Source organism: Lissotriton vulgaris, chromosome 10, assembly GCF_964263255.1.
Source record: "Lissotriton vulgaris chromosome 10, aLisVul1.2, whole genome shotgun sequence".
Lineage (NCBI taxonomy): Eukaryota > Metazoa > Chordata > Amphibia > Caudata > Salamandridae > Lissotriton > Lissotriton vulgaris.
This window is the reverse complement of record NC_141698.1, coordinates 522,936,143-522,960,492: the sequence shown is the minus strand read 5'-3', so window position 1 is coordinate 522,960,492 and position 24,350 is coordinate 522,936,143. Positions and strand designations below refer to the sequence as shown.

The 24,350-nt window shown below is 45.5% G+C and overlaps 1 protein-coding gene across 2 annotated transcripts in view; it reads left to right on the top strand.

The window, feature by feature from the left end:
- USP7 (ubiquitin specific peptidase 7) overlaps window positions 1-24,350 on the top strand; it is a 1,528,604-nt gene that overhangs the window by 394,928 nt on the left and 1,109,326 nt on the right. For both annotated transcript variants that reach the window (XM_086941365.1, XM_086941366.1), the window contains exon 6: window positions 5,648-5,756. In XM_086941365.1, coding sequence (XP_086797491.1) covers window positions 5,648-5,756 — 109 coding nt within the window. The remainder of the gene's footprint in view (window positions 1-5,647; window positions 5,757-24,350) is intronic.

Sequence of the window (24,350 nt, the reverse complement as noted above, 5' to 3'; positions counted from 1 at the left end):
ATATACAGCACAAGATTGTCCTAGTCCGACAGGACAACATAACAGCAATGTATTATATTCAGAAACAAGGAGGCACACATTCTTTACAGCTGTCCCAGCTCGCACAAAACATTGAAAGATGGGCCTTTCCACAAAACATATACCTTCTGGCAGAACATCTTCCAGGAGTTCACAATCTGATTGCGGATCTGCTAAGTCGGCAGACAGAGCAGATACACAAATGGAAACTTCATCCCCAAGTTCTTCAACCATTTTTCCAAGTGTCAGGTCAACCAGACATAGATCTGTTCTCCACACATGCAAATGCCCAACCTTCGCCGCTAGGTTTCCACACCTTTTGTCCATAGGCAATGCGATATGCATAAACTGGTGAGGCAGATTTGCGTACGCTTTTCCGCCACTCCCACTGATTCACCTAGTAGTACGCAAGCTCAGACAGCAGTCTCTCAAAATGATCCTGGTGGCTCCCACATGGGCACACCAACCGTGGTTCACAACACTACTGGAACTCTCAGTAGTTCCACACCAAAAATTACGCCTCTTCCCAACAGAACCATGGAGAGATAAGGCACCCCGATTCAGGTCAACTGAAACTAGCAATCTGGCTCCTGAAGTCCTAGAGTTCAGTTATCTTAACCTCCCGTCGTACTGTATGAACATCATTAAAGAAGCTAGACGCCCTCCTACTATAGCTTGCTATGCAGCAAAATGGAAAAGATTTGCCATCTACTGCAATAACAAGAACAATAACATTGATCCACTGGATGCTTTAATTCAGAACATAATTTGCTATCTGTTACATTTACAAAGATGTAATGTAGCATATTCATCCATACGGTTATATCTAGCTGCACTACCTGCTTATTTACAAAACAGACAACTCTTGTCATTGTTTAGAGTACCTGCAATTAAAGCCTTTATGGAGGGCCTTAAAAGAATAATTCCTCCAAGACTAACACCCTCTCTGGTGTTGAATTTGAACATTGTTCTTACCAGGCTCATGGGTACCCCATTCGAAACTCTACATAAATGTGAACTTCAGTTCCTCACATGGGAAGTATCCAGGCTTTAACCATACAAGAACCATTCTTACAAATACAGCCTAATAAATGGGTTCTCAGAACAAACCCAAAATTGCTTCCAAAAGTAATCTCTGCTTTTCATCTTAACCAATCAGTTGAGTTACCAGTGTTTTTTATTTTTTTATTTTGAAAGTTTTATATAGCGCGAACAAGATCTTTGCAGATATCAGAGCGCTTTACAAAGCCAGGAATACCAACAAGAGTGAAACTATACGTAATAAATGAGACGGGTAGGTACGTGAGGGAGAAAAGTAGAACAGGTACATCAAAAAACGCAAATATTACAGATAAATGTGTGCATAGATAATCAGTTAAGTCAATAATACAGGTGAAACACATAGTCGTAGAGTTCGAGCAGAATAATACAGATCGGTGTAGAGTCTTTACAAATCCACGTTAATAGGTCAAGTATTTTTGGCCATGAGAATAGCTTTTTCTTCTTTCTTGAAAAGTGTGATGGAGGAGATGAGCCTGGTTTCAGGTGGGAGTGAGTTCCAGATCCTGGGTGCCATTCCTGAGAAAGAGCGTTTAGAAGTTTTTTCCTTCCGGAATCTTCGAGGTTTTAGCAGAAGATTGTGCCTCTAGTGTTTCTGGAGCCGCCAGAGATTGACAAGCTTCTGAGTGAGGTATCCGGGAGAGCTCAGGTGTACAGCCTTGTGTGTCATGCAGGCAATTTTCAGATGTATTCTGGCTTCAAAAGGCAGCCAGTTCAAGGATTTCAGGTCAGGGGAGATATGCAAGTTTTTTTGACCCAGTGATTAGTCTCGCTGCCGCGTTTAGAGAAGCTCTTGGGGGTGCAGTGGTAGTTAACGGGAGTCCGCAGAGGGCGATGCTGCCGTATTCAATTCGCGGGATTACTAGTGCTTGTACTGCCATTGGGAAGTCTTTGGCTGGTAGGAAAGGTTTAAGTTTCCTCAGGGTATTGATTTGGAAGTTAGCTCCCTTAGTAGCCTTGCTGATATGATGCTGCATGTTTAGATTGGAGTCAAGAGTTATACCTAGGGATTTTGCTGAGTCCACTATGGTGGGTTGGACATTGAGTGCAGCTAGCTATTTAAGCCAGGTTTGCGTGGTAGAGATCTTCGCAGGAGGTGGGATCAGAAGGAATTCGGTTTTCAGAGCATTGAGTTTGAGATAATTATCAGCAAGCCAGGATTGGGTGCTTTTGATCGTTAAGTTCAGGAGTAAGATGTCATTGGGGGATTGTAATTTGAGATATAATTGGGTGTCATCTGCGTACATGTGAAAGTACATTGGATGCATGTAGCAAGGTGGTGAGAGGTTCCATAACTAGGTTGAACAAAGTTAGTGATAGGGAGGATCCTTGGGGGACGCCTAACGAAACGGGTATTGGTGAGGACATCAGTATGTTACTCTTGAATTTCTGTGACCTGTTGTGTAAAAAGGTGAACCACTTGAGAACAGTCCCAGATAGACCCATTCTTGTGTTCAAAAGATCGAGTAGATTCTCATGTTTAACAGTGTCGAATGCTGAAGAGAGATCAAGAAGGATGAGGAGGCAGGTATCACCTTGATCTAGGATTTGAAGGGCGTCGTCAATTATGTGAGTCATTGCAGTTTCAGTACTGTGTCCTGCTCGGAAGCCTGATTGGTGAGGGTTGAGGAGATCAAACTGATCAATGTGTTTAGTCAGTTGTAGTTGTGCGCATTTTTCCAATAGTTTGGCGAGAGTGGGAATATTGGTAATGGGACGGTAGTTGTTTAGGTCGGATGGGTCGGCAGTAGGTTTCTTTAGCAAAGGTGTGACTTGTCCAACTTTGAGGGAGTCAGGGATGGTTCCTTCTTGGTGCGAGCTGTTGATAATTTTAGTCCAGAGTGGAAGGAGCAATGGGGTGAAATCTTTGACAGCGTTAGCAGGGAGGGGATCCGTGAGGTGATTGTAAGGTTTCAAGGTGCTGAGCAGTTTGCCTATTTCTTCTTCGGAGTAGGTTTCAAAGGATGACCATGTTGCATTGTTTTTAGTTTCGGTGGGTGTTATGCAGTTGATTGTGGTGTAGAGGCTTGCGTCAGTGCGGAGATCACTCTTTATGTTGTCAGTTTTTTGGGTAAAGAAAGTGGCGAAGTCTTCACAGGAGGGTGCTTCGTACAAGGTACTGAGAGGTTGGGGTTGTTCCTTGGCTTGTGTTCTGATAAGCTCAAACAGTTTTCTTGGACGGTTTTTTGCTTGGCCGAGCTGGAGGCTGAAGAAGTTTGCTTTTGAGCGCTTTATTTTCCTGAAGTAGGCGTTTCTCATTTTCTTCAGGCTTTTCAGGTGCAGTGCAGAGGGAGCTGTTCTCCAGTTGCGCTCTGCCAATCGCATGGCTCGTCTATCTTCATTGAGACTCCCGTCGTACCATGGATTGGAGATTTTAGCGGAGACTCTTTTTAGCTGCATGGGAGCAGCCTCATTAATTATTGAGGTCATGGCTTTGAGATAGTGGTCAGTCAAGGATTGGACATCTGTAGCGCCCGTAGGAGGGAGCAGGAGGTCGCGGCTGTTCGGGGGTAGGGAGTATGGGTTGAGTTTTTTCAGGTCTCTTTTCCAGACTATAGGTCTGGAGGATTGAGCCGAGATGAGTTTGACTTTTTTATTGATGTGGAATGTGACAATATGATGGTCTGACCAGTCGCAGGGTTGGATAGACTCAAGTTGAATAGCGTCCTCTTTGGCGATGATAAGGTTGAGGATAGAGCCTTTCTCGTGGGTCGGGCTGTTGCATAATTGTGTGAGGTCCAGGGGGTTGAGGAAGCTTTTAAGACTATTTACCACCGCATCATTGGGGTCGTTCCAGTGGAGGTTGAAGTCACCAAGGTATATTTGGGTGAGCTGTCGTCCGGCGTTGGTTGAAATCATGTCCATGATTTGTTGGGCGAAGGTTAGGTTGTCTCTGGGTGGGTGGTAAATGCCATGAAGAGAACATATCGGTTTGCCATCACTGATAATATCGAGGCAGATGTATTCGTAGGAAGTTGACGAGGGTAGGGAAGGTGCAGAGATTTTGAGAACAGAAAGGCTGTTCCTGGATATGCATGCGATTCCACCACCTATCTTGCCAGCCCTGTCAAGCCTAATGATGTGGTAGTTGGGGGGGGAACCAGAATGTCCATTATAGGTGTAGAAGATTCGGTTAGCCAGGTTTCAGTCAAGATGATTAGGTCAAGGTCCAATGTTAGGATGAGATCAGCGATGGCGGAGGAGTGTCTAGAGGCCGATCTGCAGTTTAGGAGAGTGCATTTGAGACGGGGTGCGTCAGGGGAGGTAGAGGGTACTAGAGAGAGGCGGACTTTTCTAAGGTTATTCGGGACGGAGATTCTGTTTAGTGAGGAGAGTCTACAGGGATTTGAGTGTATCGTGGGAATGGGGAGGTGCAAGGCTGTTGTGTGGTTTAGGGGAGCTGGGTTGTAGGAGCGGAGGAGGGTGAGAGTGTCGATCACAAAATAGGGTTGCATGTGCGACGGGGGCGATTGTTGCGATTGTTGGCATGGATCGCGGCCTGTGTGAGGGACGTAGTTTTTTTTTCTTTCAAAACTCAAACTGTGGCAGAGAGAGCTCTTCACACTAGACGTCAAAAGAGCTCTACTTTATTACATTGACAGGACTAAGCCCTTTCGAAACACAAAACAACTGTGTGTAGCCTTCTCCCCACCTCATAAAGGTAACCCCATCTCCAAAGCTGGGATCGCAAGGTAGATTATAAAATGCATTCAAATATGCTACCAAAAGGCTAAACGCACATTAACAATTCCTCCTAGAGCACATTCAACACGCAAACTAGGAGCATCCATGACATTCTTGGGGAACATTCCCTTAGATGACATATGTAAAGCAGCAACATGGCCCACACTTTCACCAAATACTAGTGTGATGTGCAGGCTAAGTAACAAGCTTCTGTAGGCCAGGCTGTTCTTAAAACACTTTTTCAAACTACTGCAACACATACAGGTGACCACCGCTAGGGTAGACACTGCTGTACAGTCTATGCATAAGTGTACAATCTGCAACTCATATGCCTCGAACGGAAAATGCTACTTAACAGTATGCATCTGTTCTTGGCATGTAGAGCTGCAGAGTTGTACACGCCCACCCGCCTCCCTGGGACCTGTATCTATTCCAGTTTTTATCTTAATTTGATACTTAAGTGGACATCTATTCTATTTCCTATAAATTCCATTTCTCTTCATGACAAAAAAAATCTGAAGATGGAGCTGATGCCGATGCGCACGATCATCCAAGGGAGGAGTCTCCTATCTCGTGACTACAAAAGACTCTTCCGAGACAACAACAAAGTTCAAGCATACGAGCTCAACACCAGATGGCTATCTATGCATAAGTGTACAACTCTGCAGCTCGACATGCCAAGAACATAAGCATTCTGGTAAGTAGCATTTTCCTTTTGTATGCAGTAGAAATTCAGTGATGGAATTGAGCAAATGTTTCACGTGTTAAGTTAGTTCCAATGTATGCTTCAAATCTAATATTTTGAAATACTATATTCAAAACTTGCATAGTTCATTTGAGTGTTCAAAATTTGTCATAGATTAATTTTTTATTTATTTTATTATAGTTGGGATTCGAAGAAGCACACAGGGTATGTTGGACTGAAGAACCAAGGTGCAACATGTTACATGAACAGCTTATTGCAGACCTTGTTTTTCACAAACCAACTACGAAAGGTATTTTCCTTTATAAACGAAAATTAATTTTACAACACATTCAAATTTTCAGTCTTATGCCAATTGTGTTGAATTTGTATAAATTCTGACTAATGTATGGTTTTAGCATTTGCTTTGTAAACTATACCTACCAAAGGACCAGAAGTCTTGTGTTTAAGGCAGGTGCGGTTTATGTACTCAGAGCACACAACAGAGTATGCACATGAAGCTGGTAAATCAGTCCTTGCTGAGAGAACTAACCTCAGACGAAGAGAAGGGACTAAAAAAGGCTCAAGGGCATCAGATTTTTCCTGATGTCAATTGAAGACATTACAGGCATAATTCTGGAAAAATGCTCACTGATTCTTTTTTTTTTTGTTTGCCTCCGTAAAGCCTTACTCACAGCTTGTCTGATTTGGGACTACCTAATTTGACTGCATTGAAATAGTTGACACCTGATCCAGTGCCAAAAGACAAGGACCCTTTCGAACTCTAACTCTGCTCTTAAAGGGAATTGAGATTGGGGGAAAGACCAAGAGCCCGAGAAGAAAGGAGACCTAACTCATCCAGTATTTGGGTATCTTTCATAGATTCACACGCCTGAATCATTCCCCGTCGCCGAAGTGGTAGTCCCACGGTAAATACAAAAGTAGTGTCAAAGGTAAATAATAGTTGTATGCGCAAAGAACAGGCCTGAGGCCCAAATCTTAGTAGCCTATCTACCTCATTATGGTAAAAGACCAAAGTCAGCTCCACCCAATGAGCTATCAGCACTCTCTAGAACACTCAGCAGAGCTAGTTCTCCTCAGATTTTCACTGCAAGTCATTTGGAAGGTAGTCTCCCTGAGTGCCTACTCAGTTTCTTCAACTTCAACTCCATGATGTCTGAAAAGAAAGCTTTATTAAAGCCCTGCAGCACATGCAAGAAGAAGAGTCCATGTTGATGATCAACAGAAGGACTGCATCTATCCGATACGTGAGGCAAAAGATTGCAAAATATGCCGTACCTTCCCTTCTAAGACCCTTAGGGATAGGGAAGCAAGAGTCCTGTTGTGGCTCAAGTCCTCTTAGGCTGAGGAGGATGACAGGGCCTCAACCTCTAGCAAGAGGGCTAGATCCCAGGACAGCTCTTCGAGTAAGGGAAGGAAGCACCACAAATCTTCTTAATCTAATTCTGACCCTTCACAGAGGTCTTGTCTCATCTCCTCTGGGTCACTGTTGTCTCCTCCATCCTCTGCTGTCAAGGAATCAAAAAAGGCATCCTCAAAAACTGAGTGAAAGCCTTTAGTCGACGGCGACCTCCTCGACGTCTATAACTTCTCCTATACTGTCGCGAAGATTTCTATCCTTTCCAAGACCACCGTCGTTGAGGAATCGTCGGCTAAGTCCTCATCGACTAAATCAACATCGACAGTACCGTCCACGAAGCTTCCTCCGTCGACGAGGGTGTTATTGTCGACGGAGCCTCAGTTGTCTACTACCCCGTCGATGACTCAATCGAGCATCCTGTCGACTAAGAGGTTGACAGAATTTGACAAAAAGCCCTTCAAAGAGTCCATAGACTGAGAGCCTGTCAACGGGGATTCCGTCGAAGGTGGACTTACCTGTTGAGTGTACGGCACCAGCTTTGATTGTCGCTGCTACTCAGTCAACACCACTTTCATCTAGGTGTTTTCAGCTTAAAACTTTACAGACATGAGTATAGCAATATTTCCCCGCTTACTCCGTTGCATCTCCGTGAAACATATGTGCAGGATGAGGATGATTGTGAAGAGGTTGAAGGACCATTTGGGATAGCTCACCATCCTTCTGAGCTCCATATGTCAAGCTGATGATTATGATGAGGAGGATTATAGTGAGCAGTATTATCAGGACATTCTAGTTCCGCACCATTGAGTATGTCATAAGAAGTCTTGCCAGAGTGAGATGAGCCATCTGCCTCATACAGGATCTGCTAACCATGCTGGCGGACTAACGACAGAGGTTTCCACCAAAACAGGTTACTCCAGAAATCACACCTCTACCTGTAGTGGTTCCAGACCCTTTATCTCAACCTGACGCTCCTGCTTCAGCGCCTCAGCTTTCAGACCTTTCTCAAGAACAGCCTACAGGCTCATCGGGGACAAGACACTACATCCTCCGACGAAGTTGGAAGAGGGCAAGCTTCCAGAAGTCCGGTCTACAGATCCTTGGGATACATACATTATTCCTAGGCCTTTTCCGCCGCTTCCTCTACCATCAGATTCACCCCCAGAGAATATCTGGGGATTTCACAACCTAATGCAGGGTGCGGCAGCCAGATTTCAATTGCCTGTCACAGTTGAGCACACAGAATGCTTCCTTCACGACTTTAAGGAAGAATCCAGAAAGATTACGAAAGCTGTCCCTATAATTGACTACATCTTGAACGAAGTGATCATAATAATGAAGACGCCTTCATCTATTCCTGCAGTGCTTCCATGTATAGAAAAATATTGTGCTCCTACCAGCAGTCCATCCTGTCTCAATGGCCTGCCCCGACCAGATTCGGTCATTTCTCAGGCTATCCAACAAAGGTCAAAGAACCCGGCGACACCCATTACTACACCGCCTGACAAGGAAGGGCGTCGTCTTAACCTTATAGGCACAAAATTCTCGACCATGGCAGCGGCCTCCATTAGAGCTGCTGATTCCCTAGCAATAATCTGGCGTTATGACCGCCAAATGTAGTCAGACATGGCTGGTCTTATTGACCTAAACCTGGAATACCGGAGACAAGAAGAAAGAAAAATTTTATTGGATGGAGAACGTGCTGCATCCGAAACCATTGATTGTGCACTTGACACTGTTAAAACTAGTTTTAGCCAGTTTGCAGGAGCAGCAGTACTCGGACGTCAAGTTTGGCTTAAGGCCACCACTTTCAGACATGAAGTCCAGGCAAAAATGTTAGACCTGGCCTATGATGGCGAATTGTTGTTTGGAAAACACATTAATGAAGCCCTCCAAGCAATCAAGACTAACACGAATACCGCCCGATCATTGGGGTCATTGCAAAAAAACGAAGATCCTTCAGAGGTGCAAGGGGACGTGGTTTCTCCTCAAGATGTGGATACTAAAACCAACAGAACAGGCAGTACCCACCCAAATATAGGTAGACGTACGCACAGCCAGTCATCATACAGACAATCCAACACATCTGGTTTCTCTTCAAAATCAAGGATCTGACACTTAACATGAAGCAGTGATTCTACAGGGCGCCAGTCACAATACCTCACATTACCGTGGGCGCGAAAATTTCAGCATTTGTGGACGAGTGGCAATAAATTACCTCTGATCAATGGGTTCTAGAACTGATGAACAACGGACATACCTTAGAGTTTATCAAAAAGCCACCTACCACTTCGCCCAGGGGACCCCTGCCCCCCCCCCCCCCCCCTCGTCTTAACTTATTATTCAAAGAAGCCTTAACAATGCTCCTTAAAAATGCAATAGAGAAGGTTCCATCACATCAGAAACGGACCGGTTTCTAGTCTCATTTTTTTCCTGATCAAAAAGAAATCTGCGAAATAGCTACCGATTCTGGACCTTTGCAACCTAAACAGATTCCTCAAAAAACTGTTTCCGCATGGTCACACTTTCAGAGATTCTAGGTTGTCTAAACGAAGGAGACTTTATGGCTTCTCTGGATATGGAAGACGCTTACTTCCATATCCAATCCATCACAAATATCTTCGATTCACTGTGGCTGGCGCCCGTTATCATTTCAAAGTGCTCCAGTTTGGACTAAAATAGTACCCGAGGATCTTCACTAAGTGCCTGGCACTTGTAGCTGCAGCGTTAAGTTCCCGGGGAATCCAAGTATTCCCATATTTAGACGATTGGCTAATCAAAGGTCCTTCGGAACACGCAGTCACGGTTGCCACAAAGTCTCTTCGTCTTTTCAATTTTCTGGGGCTCACTGTCAACAAGAGCAAATCTCAGTTATGCCTGATGCAGGTCGTTCTATTTCTTGGAGCACTACTGGACATGGTCCAGTGCAAGGCATTCTTGTCTCACGAACGACAAGTACACCTCCACAAGTTGGCAACTCTAATTTCAAGAAAAAAGTCAGTTTCTGTCCGCATGTTTGCTTCATTCCTGGGGATGTGCTTCTCAGCAATAAATCTCATTCCTTTAGCAAGACTCAAAATGAGCCCTCTACAAGGGGAGCTGCACCTTCAGTGGCAACAGGCCGAGGGCTCCTTAGATACCCTCAGTCACACCATGCATGAAGCACGCTCTCGTGGTGGTCGCCGTCGACGAACTTAGCGAAGAGCTCATATACCTGCAGGATATTTCAGATTTTGTCTAAACAATAGATTCCTCTTGGAGGGGTGGGGAGGTCATCTCCAAGATTTACAAATACAAGGAAAATGGTCTAAACAGCATATCAACAGTCTGGATTTACGAGCAATTTTTCTATCCCTACAAGCTTTCCATGCGAGGATTGCAGTTTTATCTTTGCTAGTTAGCACCAACAATACCACCAGCATGTTCTTTGTAAAAAGAAGCAAAGAGGGACGAGATCAGTAACTTTGTCACGAGAGGCTCAAGAATTGTGGCAATGGGTCACGCTCCACAACATACACCTGAGAGCCGAGCATGTCAGGGGCCTCCACAATACCTTGGTGGACACGCTCAGCAGGTCCCAATCGAAATGCCACAAGTTTTGAGCTCGAGCAGGACCAAGTGAACAGAGTATTCCGAACCTGGGGCAAACAATCACTAGATTTATTTGCAACAAAGAACAAAAAATGCCGATATTATGCCAGCAAGTACTACCCTCAACAGGGATCAAAGGGGAATGCCCTGTCGATGCGATGGTCGGGGATCGGTGCTTACGCTTTCCCCCAATAAAACTAATCCCGCGAGTGATACGCAAAAAAAGCTGGAAGGTTGCTGTCTCATCCTGATTGCAGCCAGTTGGCCACGACAGTACTGGTTCCAAGAACTTCTGTTACGATCTCTGGAAGAGCCGATTCGCCTTCTTCCAATGCCCGCGATGCTGTCTAAATACAAAGGTCAGGTGGTTCACCCGGACTCTGTCTCTACATTTACACGCATGGCTCCTGACTTCTTAGAATTCAAGGATCTTAACATCCCACAGGACTGTTGTGAGATCTTGACACAATCTCGAGCTCAGAGTACGATAAAGACTTATTGTCTTGAATGGAAGCATTTTTGCTCTTGGTGCGAGGCTATTAATAATCATCCAGTTCACGCCCCTGTTGAACAGATCCTCCCTTATTTACTCCATCTAGCGAGGTCTGGACTTACTTTTTCATCGGTCAAGGTCCATTTAGCGGCACTCTCCAGATTCAGAAAAGTTGCTAAACTTGTGTCTGTTCATCCTCCTTGATCAAAGAATTCATGAAAGGACTCTGCCTAGTGTTGCCTCCGGTCAGGCCTCCTCCACCGGAGTGGTAACTCAGCATTGTCCTAACGCAGCTGATAAAACACCCATTTGAGCCGATCCACAAGGCTGAACTCCAATTTCTCACGTGGAAAGTCTCCTTGCTTTTGGCTCGAACATCTGCTAGAAGGGTGACTGAGATTCAAGTTTTCACTATAAAGGAACCTTTTGTTCGAGGCATGTGGGCTGCTGAATTCATATCTTGTGCATAGATCGCTGCCTAGTGTTGGGTCCGGATGATTGCACTTGTTGTTTTGGAAGAGTCTTCGAAGTATCACAAGATAGGTGACTCCTCCCCTGGACTACAGTGCGCATGGGCATCTTCTCCATCCTCAGATTGTTTTTTTCCGCCATTGGGTTCGGATGCAAACTCCTATACTCCAACTTTGGAATCAAAAATTAAACTTTTCTAATGGCCAAAAGGCCTTCGATTCGACGGTATTATCTCTCGGTACCTCTCTACTCGATCCAGCCTTCCATCTCCAAGCTGTCGTCGACGCGGGCCGTTGGGCCTTTTCGACACCAAGTGAAGCCGACCGTCGATGGAAAGAAGCCCGTTTAAAAGGTGCCCACAATGCCACTCCAAGTTCCCACATACTGATAAGCACTCAGTATGCAACAGGTGCCTTTCCCCAGACCATAAGGAGGAAAGCTGTCCAGCCTGCGCACAGTTTCGATCGAAGAAAACTATTCGGAACAGACGTGCCGCCAGGCAAGAAATGCAGCGACAAGTACCAGACCCGGACAACATCTTCGATGATGACCAAGATCTACAAGAAGTGTCAGACTCGGACCTAGAGATCGTCACCGTCGAGGACTACTCTGACTCCAAAGACGACATCCCACCAGGGCAAACTGTGAGTACCCTGCCCGCGATATATCTACCCCGTTACCAACGGCTCCGGTCAAGGCATCGCCAAAGAGCCTTAGCCAATATAAGAAAAAGGTTTTGCTTGCCCCGCCATCTGGCTCGACTCTGAAACCGAAACCTTCCGAAACACCAGGGCCCAGTAACATCGTCTCAAAGAAGGTTCCAGAGCCAAAGAAGGTAGTCGACCCGAAGGGTGTCTATCCGAAAACGGCCGCACAGCCAAAGAGCGTCGAGACGAAAGACTGTCGACCCCAAGAAGGCCACGCAGCCCAAACTTATCGAGCCAAAAGTGGTTGTCGAACTGAACAAGGGCACATGACCAAAGGGTGCCGAACCAAAAAAGGTCACCGACCCAAACAAGCCTTCGGCGCCTAATCAGTAGACCCGGCAAAAGGCGCCGTACCTAAGCCCGCATCAAGGCCAGAACAACCTATCAGCCGGAAGACACCGGCTCCGAAAACACCAGTCGATCCAAAAAATGCAATTGACTCGGGAAAGGACACTCATCCAAAAAAGCCGAAGTCACCAGTCGATCTAAACAGGAACATCGACTCTGAAGAGGACATTCCTCCGAAGAAGCCTACAGAGCACAAAAAACGGGTCGAACCGAAAGTCACGGTCGACCCGAAAAAAAAGTCCCTGAGCCGAAAAAATCGGCTACTAAGCCAAAAGTTGTCGACAAACCAAGGTCGGAAACTCAACCCAGGACTGTTGAGGAATAACTCTTCCACCCAGATCCCTCTGACGACCAAGCAAACATTTATATCAATCCAGAGACTGGTAAAGTTACCATCCTTCATAAGAAAAACAGGCCTTTGGACTTTGAACCTCAGTCCCCTATTCCACTGAAGAAAAAGGACTTTGGGACTTCTCCCTCTAGACCCTTCATTCCTTTTCAACCTATCATGCTTACCACTCCTTTTAATCCATACACTCCTTAGTCTCCTTCTTAACACTGGGACAATGAAGGTAACACAGGGGATGAGCCACAGCCTCCCTATGACTTCCCACAGGATCCTGAACCACAAGAGGAACCATGGGAAGAGCCAACCGACCCTTACAATACCCAGCCCATCCATGATATGTCCTCTTATCCTACTAAGCCGTCACCTACTGATGACACCGTAGTTTTTAATCAACTCATAGACAGGGCTGCACAGTTCCATAACTTGGATTTGCATAATGACCCTGTTGAGGAAGACTTCTTGTTTGACACCTTCCCTTCATCAGAAAAAAGTGTCAAAACACTTCCCATGTTAAAGGGAGTTCTGAAACATGTACCTGACATATTTAAGGATACAGCCAGGGCACGGGTAATCAACCCCAGAATAGAAAAAAAGTAGAGGGCAGCTCCTACAGACCCTACTTACATCAAAGGGCAGTAACCACTTGATTCCCTGGTATTGGCCAACGCACGTAAAAGAGACAACTCCCAAACTACTGGGGAAGCACCTCCTCCAGACAAGGAGTCAAAAATACTAGAGGCATCAGGGAAAAGAGTAGCAGCACAAGCCTCCAACACGTGGAGGATTGGTAATACACAAGCCCTACTGGCTCGTTACGACAGGGCGGATTACGACCAGCTAGAAACCCTAATTCAACACCTACCTGAGCCTTTCAAAGCACAAGCCCAAGATCTCATACAGGAGGGAAAATTCATAACAAACGCCTCCATCAAATGCGCGCTTGACGCAGCAGACACTGCAGCTAGGTCAATCAACACTAGCGTCCTACTCCGCAGACATGCATGGCTGCGTATTTCTGGTTTTAAAAAGGAGGTGCAGTCCACCATTCTTAACCAGCCTGTTAATCAGGATTTTCTATTTGGCCCTGCTGTCAACACCATTTTGGATAAAATGAAAAAGGACACAGATGGCAAAATCAATGGGGGCATTGCAATTTCAGCAATATAGACGCTCCTTTCGTCGCTCCTCGTATAGAGCGAATACACGAGGAAATACCTCACAAACAATGACCTCATACAAAAGTAACACACAAGGTTCCTTTACCAAAACACAACCAGAGGAGGCTACAGAGATAACAATACCAAGGGAAGAGGACATGGAGGCAATAACACCAGAGCCTCCACTGCCTCAAAACAGTGACTACATTACGCTACCTCCAGACCACTTAACACCGGTCGGAGGCAGACTCCAACAGTTCCTACCTGTCTGGAACGCAATTACCACAGACAGGTGGGTGAGCGAAATTATCCAGTCTGGCTACTGCCTAGAACTGACTTCTACACCACCAAACATACCACCCAGACATCGTCCAATGTCCAGTGAACACATCACCCTGCTACAACAAGAGGTGAACTGCATGCTAGAAAAGGGGGCCATAGAGCATGTCCCTTTCCAACAGCAAGGGACAGGAGTATACTTCCTATATTTCCTTATTCCCAAGAAGGACGGCTCTCGCAGACCAATATTGGACCTCAGAACCCTAAATCAATACATACTGTCGGAGCACTTTCATATGATAACACCACAACAAGTGCTCCCGTTGCTCCAACAAGGGGATTTCCTAGCAACACTGGACCTCAAAGATGCGTATTTCCACATACCCATCCATCCAGCCCACAGAAAATACCTCAAGTTCACAATAGAAGGTCAACACGATCAATTCAAGGTTTTGCCCTTCGGGGTTACCACGGCTCCAAGAGTGTTTACAAAATGCTTGGCGACAGTGGCAGCACATCTCAGGAGGCAGCACGTCCATGTGTACCCTTAGCTGGACGATTGGCTAATACAAGCAAAATCGTACCAACAATGTGCAGCACACACGTCTCAGACATTCCAGCTGCTACACAGCTTAGGCTTCTACACAAAATCACATCTGCAACCGTCCCACACACAGCAGAACCTGGGAGCCACCATAAACAACTCAGTGGCAAAGGCATATCCAAACTCAGCGAGGATAGCCAGTATGCAGACACTCATTCGCAAATTCCTGCCAAAACACGCTTTGCCAGCTCAAGTCTTCATGCAGCTCATAGGCATGATGGCCTCCTGCATATTCATTGTCCCCCATGCCAGACTTCAGATGCACCCATTGCAGGAATGCCTAGCACGGCAATGGAACCAGGCTCAAGGACAGTTAAAAGACCTAGTGTTTGTAGACAGTCACGCTCACAACTCTCTGCAGTGGTGGAACCCACCAAACCTTTCCAAAGGGGCGACTGTTCCAAGAGCCGGTTCCACAACTAGTACTAACAGCGGACTCATCACTGACAGGCTGGGGAGCCCATCTCCTTCAATACACAGTACAAGGGCCCTGGACAATCAAACAGAAAAGGCTGCATATCAACCGACTGGAATTGCTAGAAATATTCCTAGCCCTAAAAGCATTTCAGATATACTTGTACAGCAAGACTGTTGATCCGGACGGACAACATGACCGCGATGTACTACATCCAGAAACAGGAAGGAACGCACTCTCCACAGCTGTCCCATCTGGCACAAAGCATCTGGAAGTGGGCAATTCCCAAAAACATTTTTCTCCTAGCAGAACACCTTCCAGGGAAGGACAATCAAGTTGCCGACCTGCTCAGCAGGCACAGCCAGCATCTACACGAAAGGGAGATTCACCCCCAGGTCCTTCAGCCATTCTTAGAGGAGTGGGGTCACCCAGAAATATACCCGTTAGCCACAAAAGAAAACTCGAAATGCCAATACTTTGCCGCCAGGTTCCCTCATCCATTGTCACAGGGCAATGCGCTATGGATGAACTGGTCAGGCAGATTTGCGTACGCTTTTCCCCCAGCACCACTGATCCTGCTGGTGGCACGCAAACTGCGGCAACACTCCCTCACACTAATCCTAGTTGCTCCCACATGAGCAAGACAACCGTGGTACACAACGTTCCTGGAACTCTCAGTGGTTCCCCATCAAAGACCGTGCCTTGCACCGCATCTTCTAACTCAGAACCATGGAAAAATCAGACACCCAGATCCCAAACAAATGAACCTAGCGATCTGGCTCCTGAGGTCCTAGAGTTTGGATACCTTAACTTGCTCCAGATTGCATGAACATCATTAGGGAGGCCAGAAGACCAACCACACGATCGTGCTATGCAGCTAAATGGAAAAGTTTTGTTATTTATTGCAACAATAACCAAATCAACCCCTTAGACTCTTCAATACAAAACATTATATGTTACCTGGTGCATCTACAAAGATGTAACTTAACATACGCTTCAATACGACTACATCTCGCTCCTATAGCAGCATACCTTCAAAACAGGCAACACCTTTCACTGTTTAGAATAGCAGCAATCAAAGCCTTCATGGAGGGTTTGAAAAGGGTAATTCCTCCTAGGCACCCCCCTTCACCAGTCTGGAATCTCAATATAGTGCTTACCAGACTCATGGGCCCTCCCTTCGAACCTTCACATTCATGCGAACTACAATTCCTAACGTGGAAAGTTGCATTCTTGGTGGCCATCACTTCACTCAGAAGAGTGAGTGAATTACAAGCGCTAACAATTCAAGAACCTTTCATGCAGGTACATGCCAACAGGGTGGTTCTTAGAACAAACCCTAAATTCATGCCTAAGGTTGTATCCAATTTCCAAATCAACTAATCAATAGAACTGCCAGTGTTCTTTCAAAATCCACAGTCAGTAGCTGAGAGAGCCCTGCACGCACTGGACGTAAAGAGCTCTACTTTATTATGTGGACAGAACTAAATCCTTTAGGAAAACAAAACAACTGTTTGTTGCCTTGGCACCACAACACAAAGGGAATCCAATTTCAAAATCAGGAATTGCCAGATGGATAGTTAAATGCATTCAAATATGCTATCAAAAGGCAAAACACACTTTAACCGTCCCCCCAAGAGCACACTCCACAAGGAAAATGGGGGCATCCATGGCTTTCCTAGGAAATATTCCTCTTGAAGATATCTGTAAGGCAGCCACATGGACCACCTTACACACTTTCACAAAACACTACTGTTTAGATGTGCAAACAAAACACCAAGCTGCTGTAGGCCAGGCTGTCCTCAAAACTTTTTCAAACTGTTGCAGCTGGCACAGGTAGCACCCGCTAGAGAAGATACTGCTATACTGTCTATGCACATGATATGAATTCAGCAGCCCACATGCCTCGAACGGAATATTCTACTTACCAGTATGCATCTATTCTTGGCATGTAGAGCTGCTGACACTTATATCGCCCACCTTCCTCCCTGGTGCCTGTAGCAGCTGCAGCATTCTCTCTGGCATGGCCATCTCTTACTTTACTATCTCCATCTCTGCCACAATGGCGAAAAACAATCTGAGGATGGAGAAGATGCCCATGCGCACTGTAGTCCAGGGGAGAAGTCACCTATCTCGTGATACTTCGTAGACTCTTCCAAGACAACAAGTGCAATCATCCGACCCAACACTAGGTGGCGATCTATGCACAAGATATGAATGTCAGCAGCACTACATGCCAAGAACAGATGCATACTGGTAAGTAGCATATTCCCTAGATTTCACTCAAGACTATGTAACCCTGCGGACTAATCCTATGTTCATCCCCAAGGTTCCATCACAGTTCCACTTAAATGAGCCGGTAAAATTGAAAACTTTCTTTCCAAATCCATCTACCCCAGCGGACAGAGCTTTACATTCTCTCGATATTAAATGCTATTTAAAATTCTATCTACAAAAAACGAGACATCAGAAAATCTGACATTGTTCTTGGCTTACGGCCAAATTACACTTGGAACTGCAGTCACAAAGGCCACAATTGCCAGATGGCTGGCATCTACAATTCATTTCTGCCATGACAAGGCCAACAAGCCGTTGCAGAGAAAACCAAGGCCCATCCCACAAGAACTGTGGCAGCGTCTACAGCTTTGTTTGCTGGAGTGAGTCTAGAAAATCTGTTGGGCTGCGACATGGACGAATGTCTACACGTTCACGAAGGATGACTTGTCTTCAATCTGCACATCAGGATGATGCTGCGGTTGAACAGGTTGTCCTACGCCATCTTTTTCTCAGACGTCAGCTTCAGGTACCCTTTTATCTCTTAAATGCTATTTTATAGCTGTCATATCATGTTACAGACAATTTTTGCGTTTTCAGCCAAGTTTTCTTGTAAATAGATATCCAAATAATGATGTTTTTATACATGTTTCATGTTATAATGTATCTCACATGATAGAATATTCCTAAAGATTTTTGTTTTAAACTTTTACAGTTCTGGATGAAATTTGGGAGTTTAATAATACTTGTCTCCCACCATCCGCAAACGACTGTATACTGGTATACTGCTTACTACTCTGATTTAGGCATGTGTATCTATGAAGGATACCCCAATACTGGATAAGAAAACAAGTTACTTACCTGTAACTACAGTTATCCAGTATTGGTATCTTCCATGGATTCACATGCACCCACCCTCCTACCCCAGAGAGTCACTTCTGTTATGTGGGACACTTGCTTCCCACTTGTGCTAACGAAAATCTGAGGAGAACTGGCTCTGCTGAGTGTTCTCGAGTGCTGATAGCTCATTGGTTGGAGCTGACATTTGGGTCTTTTACCATAATGAGGTAGATAGGCTACTAAGATTTGTGCCTCATGCCTGTTCTTTGGGCCTACAACTACTATTATTTACCTTTGGCACTACTTTAGTATTTACCATGGGACTCCCGACTCTGCGACGGGGAATGATTCAGGCACACAACGGAGTATGGTCCTGGGACGAGGGGGCAGCTGGACCAATAAATGCAATAAACAAAGGGAAGTTGCTGACCCCACACTATTTTATAGAAGATTGTTTATAAAATGTATATATGTATAATGTGAATCAGTTTTATATATATGTGTAATTGTGTATTTATTGTACAGTGTTTTTCTCACTCATGAAAATTTGAAAAAGGAATTGATAAATTCATAAGGGTAAAAATAAATATACCCAACAAACAGAAGATTAGTCTTTGTTTGTTTTCTCTTAACTTTGGAGACAAAAAATAAGTGTGGGGTCAGCAACTTCCCTTTGTTTATTGCATGCATAGTGAAGCAGAGAGGTCAGTGGATATTGAAAATAAAGGCATCTCCAAGCTGAAATATCCGCACCCGCAATCTCTCGCCTTTGGTACCTTGTATAGCTATGCAGCAAATTAGCCTGGGTGCTGGACTATCTACTGTTTAACATAGAGGGAAAGTAAGCACCAAACTGCATGACACGCCTGTTATGGGAACACATGAAGAGAAGTATTGCCTTTCAGTGGGAAATGCTATAGTCCAAAGATATGTTTTTAATATAAAATCAAGGCCTTTGGTGGTCATATTGTGAGAAGTTGGCCTGATATATAATGTTCACTATTCTAGTGAGCACTTTGTATCAGTCCAAACAACCCTTATGGTGATTGGTTGTAAGTCAACCTTATAGACCAGCTATCCTAGTAGCGTGGATACGAGCAGTCTTCGGGCTAAACTCTAGAGGGCGTGTTAAGCCAGCTGTTATACCATCACATATACCCCTTGAACACCAAGTGAAAGGACACCACACAAGTGTTATGAAAATAAACAATGTATTTATTAGAATCACAACAGCCCTGTACTCTTTATGAGGACAGGGTACTAAGCACAAAACAAAACTCTTACCAAAATACTTGAGTTCGCACAATTTACACAAATGCCCGAGGGGCACGGGAAACCATATACTACAAAAGTGGAATGCGAAATTACTAGCAGGTAAGTACTGTACTAATAGGCTTTGGAATCGCTAGGACTTGACTACTGAACCTTCAGATTACTAATAGGAGGCCTAGGGGACTCTGGTGTAGAGTGTGCACTCACGCGTGATGCGGGACAAAGTCTATGGTAGCTAGATTTCACAAAGTTAGTGTTCTCGGGCGAACCCGACCTGGTAGGAGGAAAACGAAAGTGGATTCTGACCCTTGGATAGTGAGGCTATTCTGGGGCACCGAAATGCCGAAGTTACCTAGCCCAGGGGCTGCAGCTGCATAGGTCTGAAAAGACGTCGTGAATCCTCGTAGACAGACCAGGAGCCTGAAGAAAGAAGTTGCTGGCAGGCGACCAGTGATGAGAGTTCGAGTTGATCCAAGCCTGGATCGAAGATGGATGACACCTAAAAGCAGAGGGGACCAAGTTCGAGACTACTAGCCAGTAGTCAGGTGGCACCAGGAGGGCACCGGATGGTAGTCACCTCGACTAGGTGAGTGGGCGACGCTGTGCTCTGCAGATCTCACGGGCCAGGAGGCGTTGTCGGCGACCAGGATGGAGGAGCGAGCTGTCCCACGATGGATGAAGCTGTCGACGTCGCTGGACCCAGGATTGGGGCAACAAGTCTTGGCTAATTCAAGCCCACGCGGTGGACTCAAAATGGCGTCTGGAGTGGAGCAGGAGGGTCCGGGGTGCTACTCTTTTGGAAGGGAGCAAGGGCCAGTCTGGAGAAACCAGACCAGCAGCAGTGATGTCGTCGGGCGTCGTTAAGAAGGCCACAAGCCAGCGGGCTAGTAGCCAAACAACGCGGTGAGCAGCAAAAAGCAGAAGGGCCCCACGCAGATCGTGGAGATGCTGGGAGGCTGAACTTCGGTGCTGGAGCTGCTCAGGGTCGGGGCTTCACAAGCCCCAAAGCACTCACCAGAGGATCCCTTGGCGGTCGTGCTGGAAAGAAGTCGTGCAGTCTTGAAAATGGCCGGTCCCTCGGTCTCGTCGCACCCACGGTTCTCAGCTTTGCTGTAGAGGTGGGTAGAGGTCAGAGGTGCCAGGGACGCCGGTTCTCGTCGAGCTGGGCAGTCGGATTCCGGAGGAAGGACTTGCAGCAGACCGCAGTGTTCTTAAGATGGTGCCTGCGTATGCAGGGTGACTACTCCTTAGTCACAAGGGAGAATCTTGAAGAAGAAATCTTGAAGTCCTTTCGTAGAAAGTCGTGTCTTGATTCCAAAGATGATCTAATTTGGAAGGGTCCCCGCTCCTGCCTTTATCCTAAAGAAAGGGGTGGGTACGTGACTAGGTCCTGCCCTAGGGGTGGGACCAGGAAGGGGGGTGGTTACACCCCTCTCCCATGCCGGACTTTCCCCAGGCCAGGGGCTGGTGTGCCCCTGGAACTGGTTCTAGCCGGCAGATGCGTAGTGAGCACCGGGGTGCCACTCAGCAGTCACCTTCCTGTAAAGCCCTGCCTACCCAAGATACACAAAACCCTGTCTGGGATGGTGCTAGCACCGCCCCGGACAGGAAACCCTTTGTCCAAGCTCTCCTCGCTGGAAGGACTCCCAGCAGCAGGAGGTCAGACTCGTGTCTGTGGTGGCAGCATCCATTTTGTGGAGCTGAGGCTTCGTTTAACTTTAACCGGGGTTCACAGTTACATACATGTCGTGTCCCTCTAGAAGGGTGGAATGCTAACCCCGTCGCCAGAATTGGCGAGGGGTTAGTATTCCAATTCGTATGACACCTTACTCGACATGTTTTGATAAAGCAATACCAAAGATAGCATTTAACCGCGAGGATTATAATGCACTTAAGAGGATACGGTATGCGTTATCATGAACAGCTATTAGGACTTGGTTCCGCAAGCTGCAAACGGGCTCAGCTCATGCCAGAGCACCATCTCACATAATTCCAAGCACTCTGCCTTCAGGATTGTTAAGGCCTACCATAGGAGTGACTTACAGGAATACATGTGTCCATTTTTAGGGTTAGATATAGGTATACTATATCTATAGCAAAGGGTGTGTACACCACCTTGCCCCAGCTGTCGTGCAGCCAGTTGTCAGATTTAGATGGCCATCCAGGGGTGGCATAATACATGCTTTAGGCCCTGGGTACACCTATGCCCTGAGTTACAGGGTCTGATAAGGTGGCCCAGTACCAATTGGAAATGTACCTAAGGTACATGGAATCCATTTTACAGAGAGAGCAGTAGGCCTGGGGTCCTGATTGGCAGGGTCCCAGGTCGACTATGTCAAAAACCAGCTAAAACACAGGGCAAAAAGTTAGGGGCAACCATAGTCAGGATGTACCTTCCTACACATATCACAAATACAAATTTGAAAAAAATATGGTCTGCGTGTACTCCTGGAAGACATTTTCTATGGACTGGAATCTAGAGAACGCTAAAGTGATTCTGGTATTTTACTGACCCCTGTTGGTCGTTTTCTATCAAGACAGTTAAATGTAGGCAGGTGATCAAGCAGAAAGCAAATCATGTATTTTACTGACTTCTACTGGTCGTTTTCTATCTATACAGTTAAATTGAGGCAGTTGAACAGAAAAAAGTTCCTAAGCAGAAAAGTTCTAGGGCTGATCTCCAGAGCCCTCAAAGTATATACACATATAAGTATATACTAAAGTATATACAAGAGGTCTCGAATGCTCGACCTAGATAAGCATATGCTAAAGTAAACTAAAAACGGTATGGCACCCTCAAGCTATTCAGAGTCCCCCCTAATCCAAAAACACACAGGAGGATGGATTAACTCAATCCCCCAAGTCATGGTAAGAGCCGGGAGGGGATGTCTTTGAGGATGATCTAGATATGCACTTAAAACCTTATCCTTGGTACTACCCCCAGGCAAAGCAGACAAAACGTTGGAGACAGTGGGCAGACCGGTAAGGTGGTAGTAACACAGCGGAGAATAGCCAGTTGCAAAGCCCTCATTAGCAGGTGTTTTCACCATCAGTAAGAACTAGGAAGCTTGTGCAGGACCTGCCTGCGAGGTTGAAGAAAGCTGCAAAGTCTGCCATACTAGATGGAAAATCTGATAACACTTGGCCTGAAGTTGTCATGAGATTCAGCAGACACCTTAAAAGTTAGTTTTGAGAAGGCACATTTGTCTTTGAACATCTGGGTTCAATCTAAAAGTGCAAGCTACATTAATAAATATTCAGTTTGTAGTAGTCCTTTATTTGGTGCTGCTGTCGCTGTCCCTGCTTCCATTTAAGGACAATACTAAGGGCTGTGGGAGTCCTAGTAGCATGAGGCCCAAGTAGAAAAGGGGGCATGAAACAGACTGTGTACAGTGTCCATATTTCCACAGCAACAATAACTCCTAGGCAGCCAAGTTTCTGGATAGGACTGCATACCGCTTCAATGCAATGGCAGCTACCCATATAGTAAATATAGTACCTACGAGTGGAGAGCTGAACAAGCTTTGGCCAAACAGAATTACTCTTAATTAAGTCTCCCTTAATAAAACATGTGTAGGGGCTTCTGACTCAGTACCAGGGAAGGGTTACACCCCACAACCAGCAGAATCCAACCTTCTGGCGCATGAAATCTTAAAAGTTTAGATACCTTAATCTACCACAAGAATGTGTGACCATTCTAAAACAAGCTTGACAGACGAGCATGTTACGCAGCCAAATTGAAAACGTTTCTACATTACTGCATGGCAAAAGAAATCCAGCCACTCCACAGTACAAGACCTTATTTGTTACCTGCTCCATTTACAAAAAGCAGGCCTTGCATATACCTCTATTTGACTGCACTTAGCAGCACTCACTGCATGCATGCAAAATATATAACATGTCTTTGTTTATGCCGATTCCATATGTAATGAGGAAAATGAGGCGGGCACCCATGAGGCTCATCTAATTATTTGCACTTGGGCGAGGCAGCTCAGCTACTCGATACTGTAGTACACTTTAGTTCCTCCACACAAGAAGATACTCCTGTGTTCAAGCCAAATTCTACAGCATCATGGTAAGTTACAACACAGTCTTGCAAATTTTCATCTGATGGCTTAGAGTCGGATTAACTAAAGCTCCTATAAAAATACATGCTTATTTTTAAGGATGCTCGCAAACAGACAACAAGGATGAGTTAAGCTGAAAAATTGAGACCGTTTGTCCTTTACTGTCTCAGTAGAAACACTCTCCCTTAAGTGCAGGAAACAGCAGAAATCCGACCTAGCACTCCCCTATTAAAGTACACTTGTGAACTGTAGCCCCCTACATGTAGAGTAGAGAGCACCAGTATTTATTTTAATTTCCTGTTGGGAAAGCCTTCATGAAGGGTCCAGATTCTGACCAGAACACCACCATTCCCTTTGTGGGATCTTAATGTGGTTGTCACCTAACTCATGGCTCTTCTGTTTCAGCTGGTACTTTTCTGATCACTGCAGGACCTCACTTGGAAAAGAGCATTCATTATTGTAATGCTTATCTTGTGTAGTTAATGAACTGCCAGTCTTAACCGTGGAGAAGCAATATGTTCAAGTGCATAAGATGTGGCTAAGAGGAAAACCATTGCTTCTGCCTAAGGTCACCTGTTCCATGTTAACCTAACTATAGAATTGCATTTTAGTTCTTACAACCTCAATTTGCAGAAAGTGTTTTCACACTTGAAATGTCA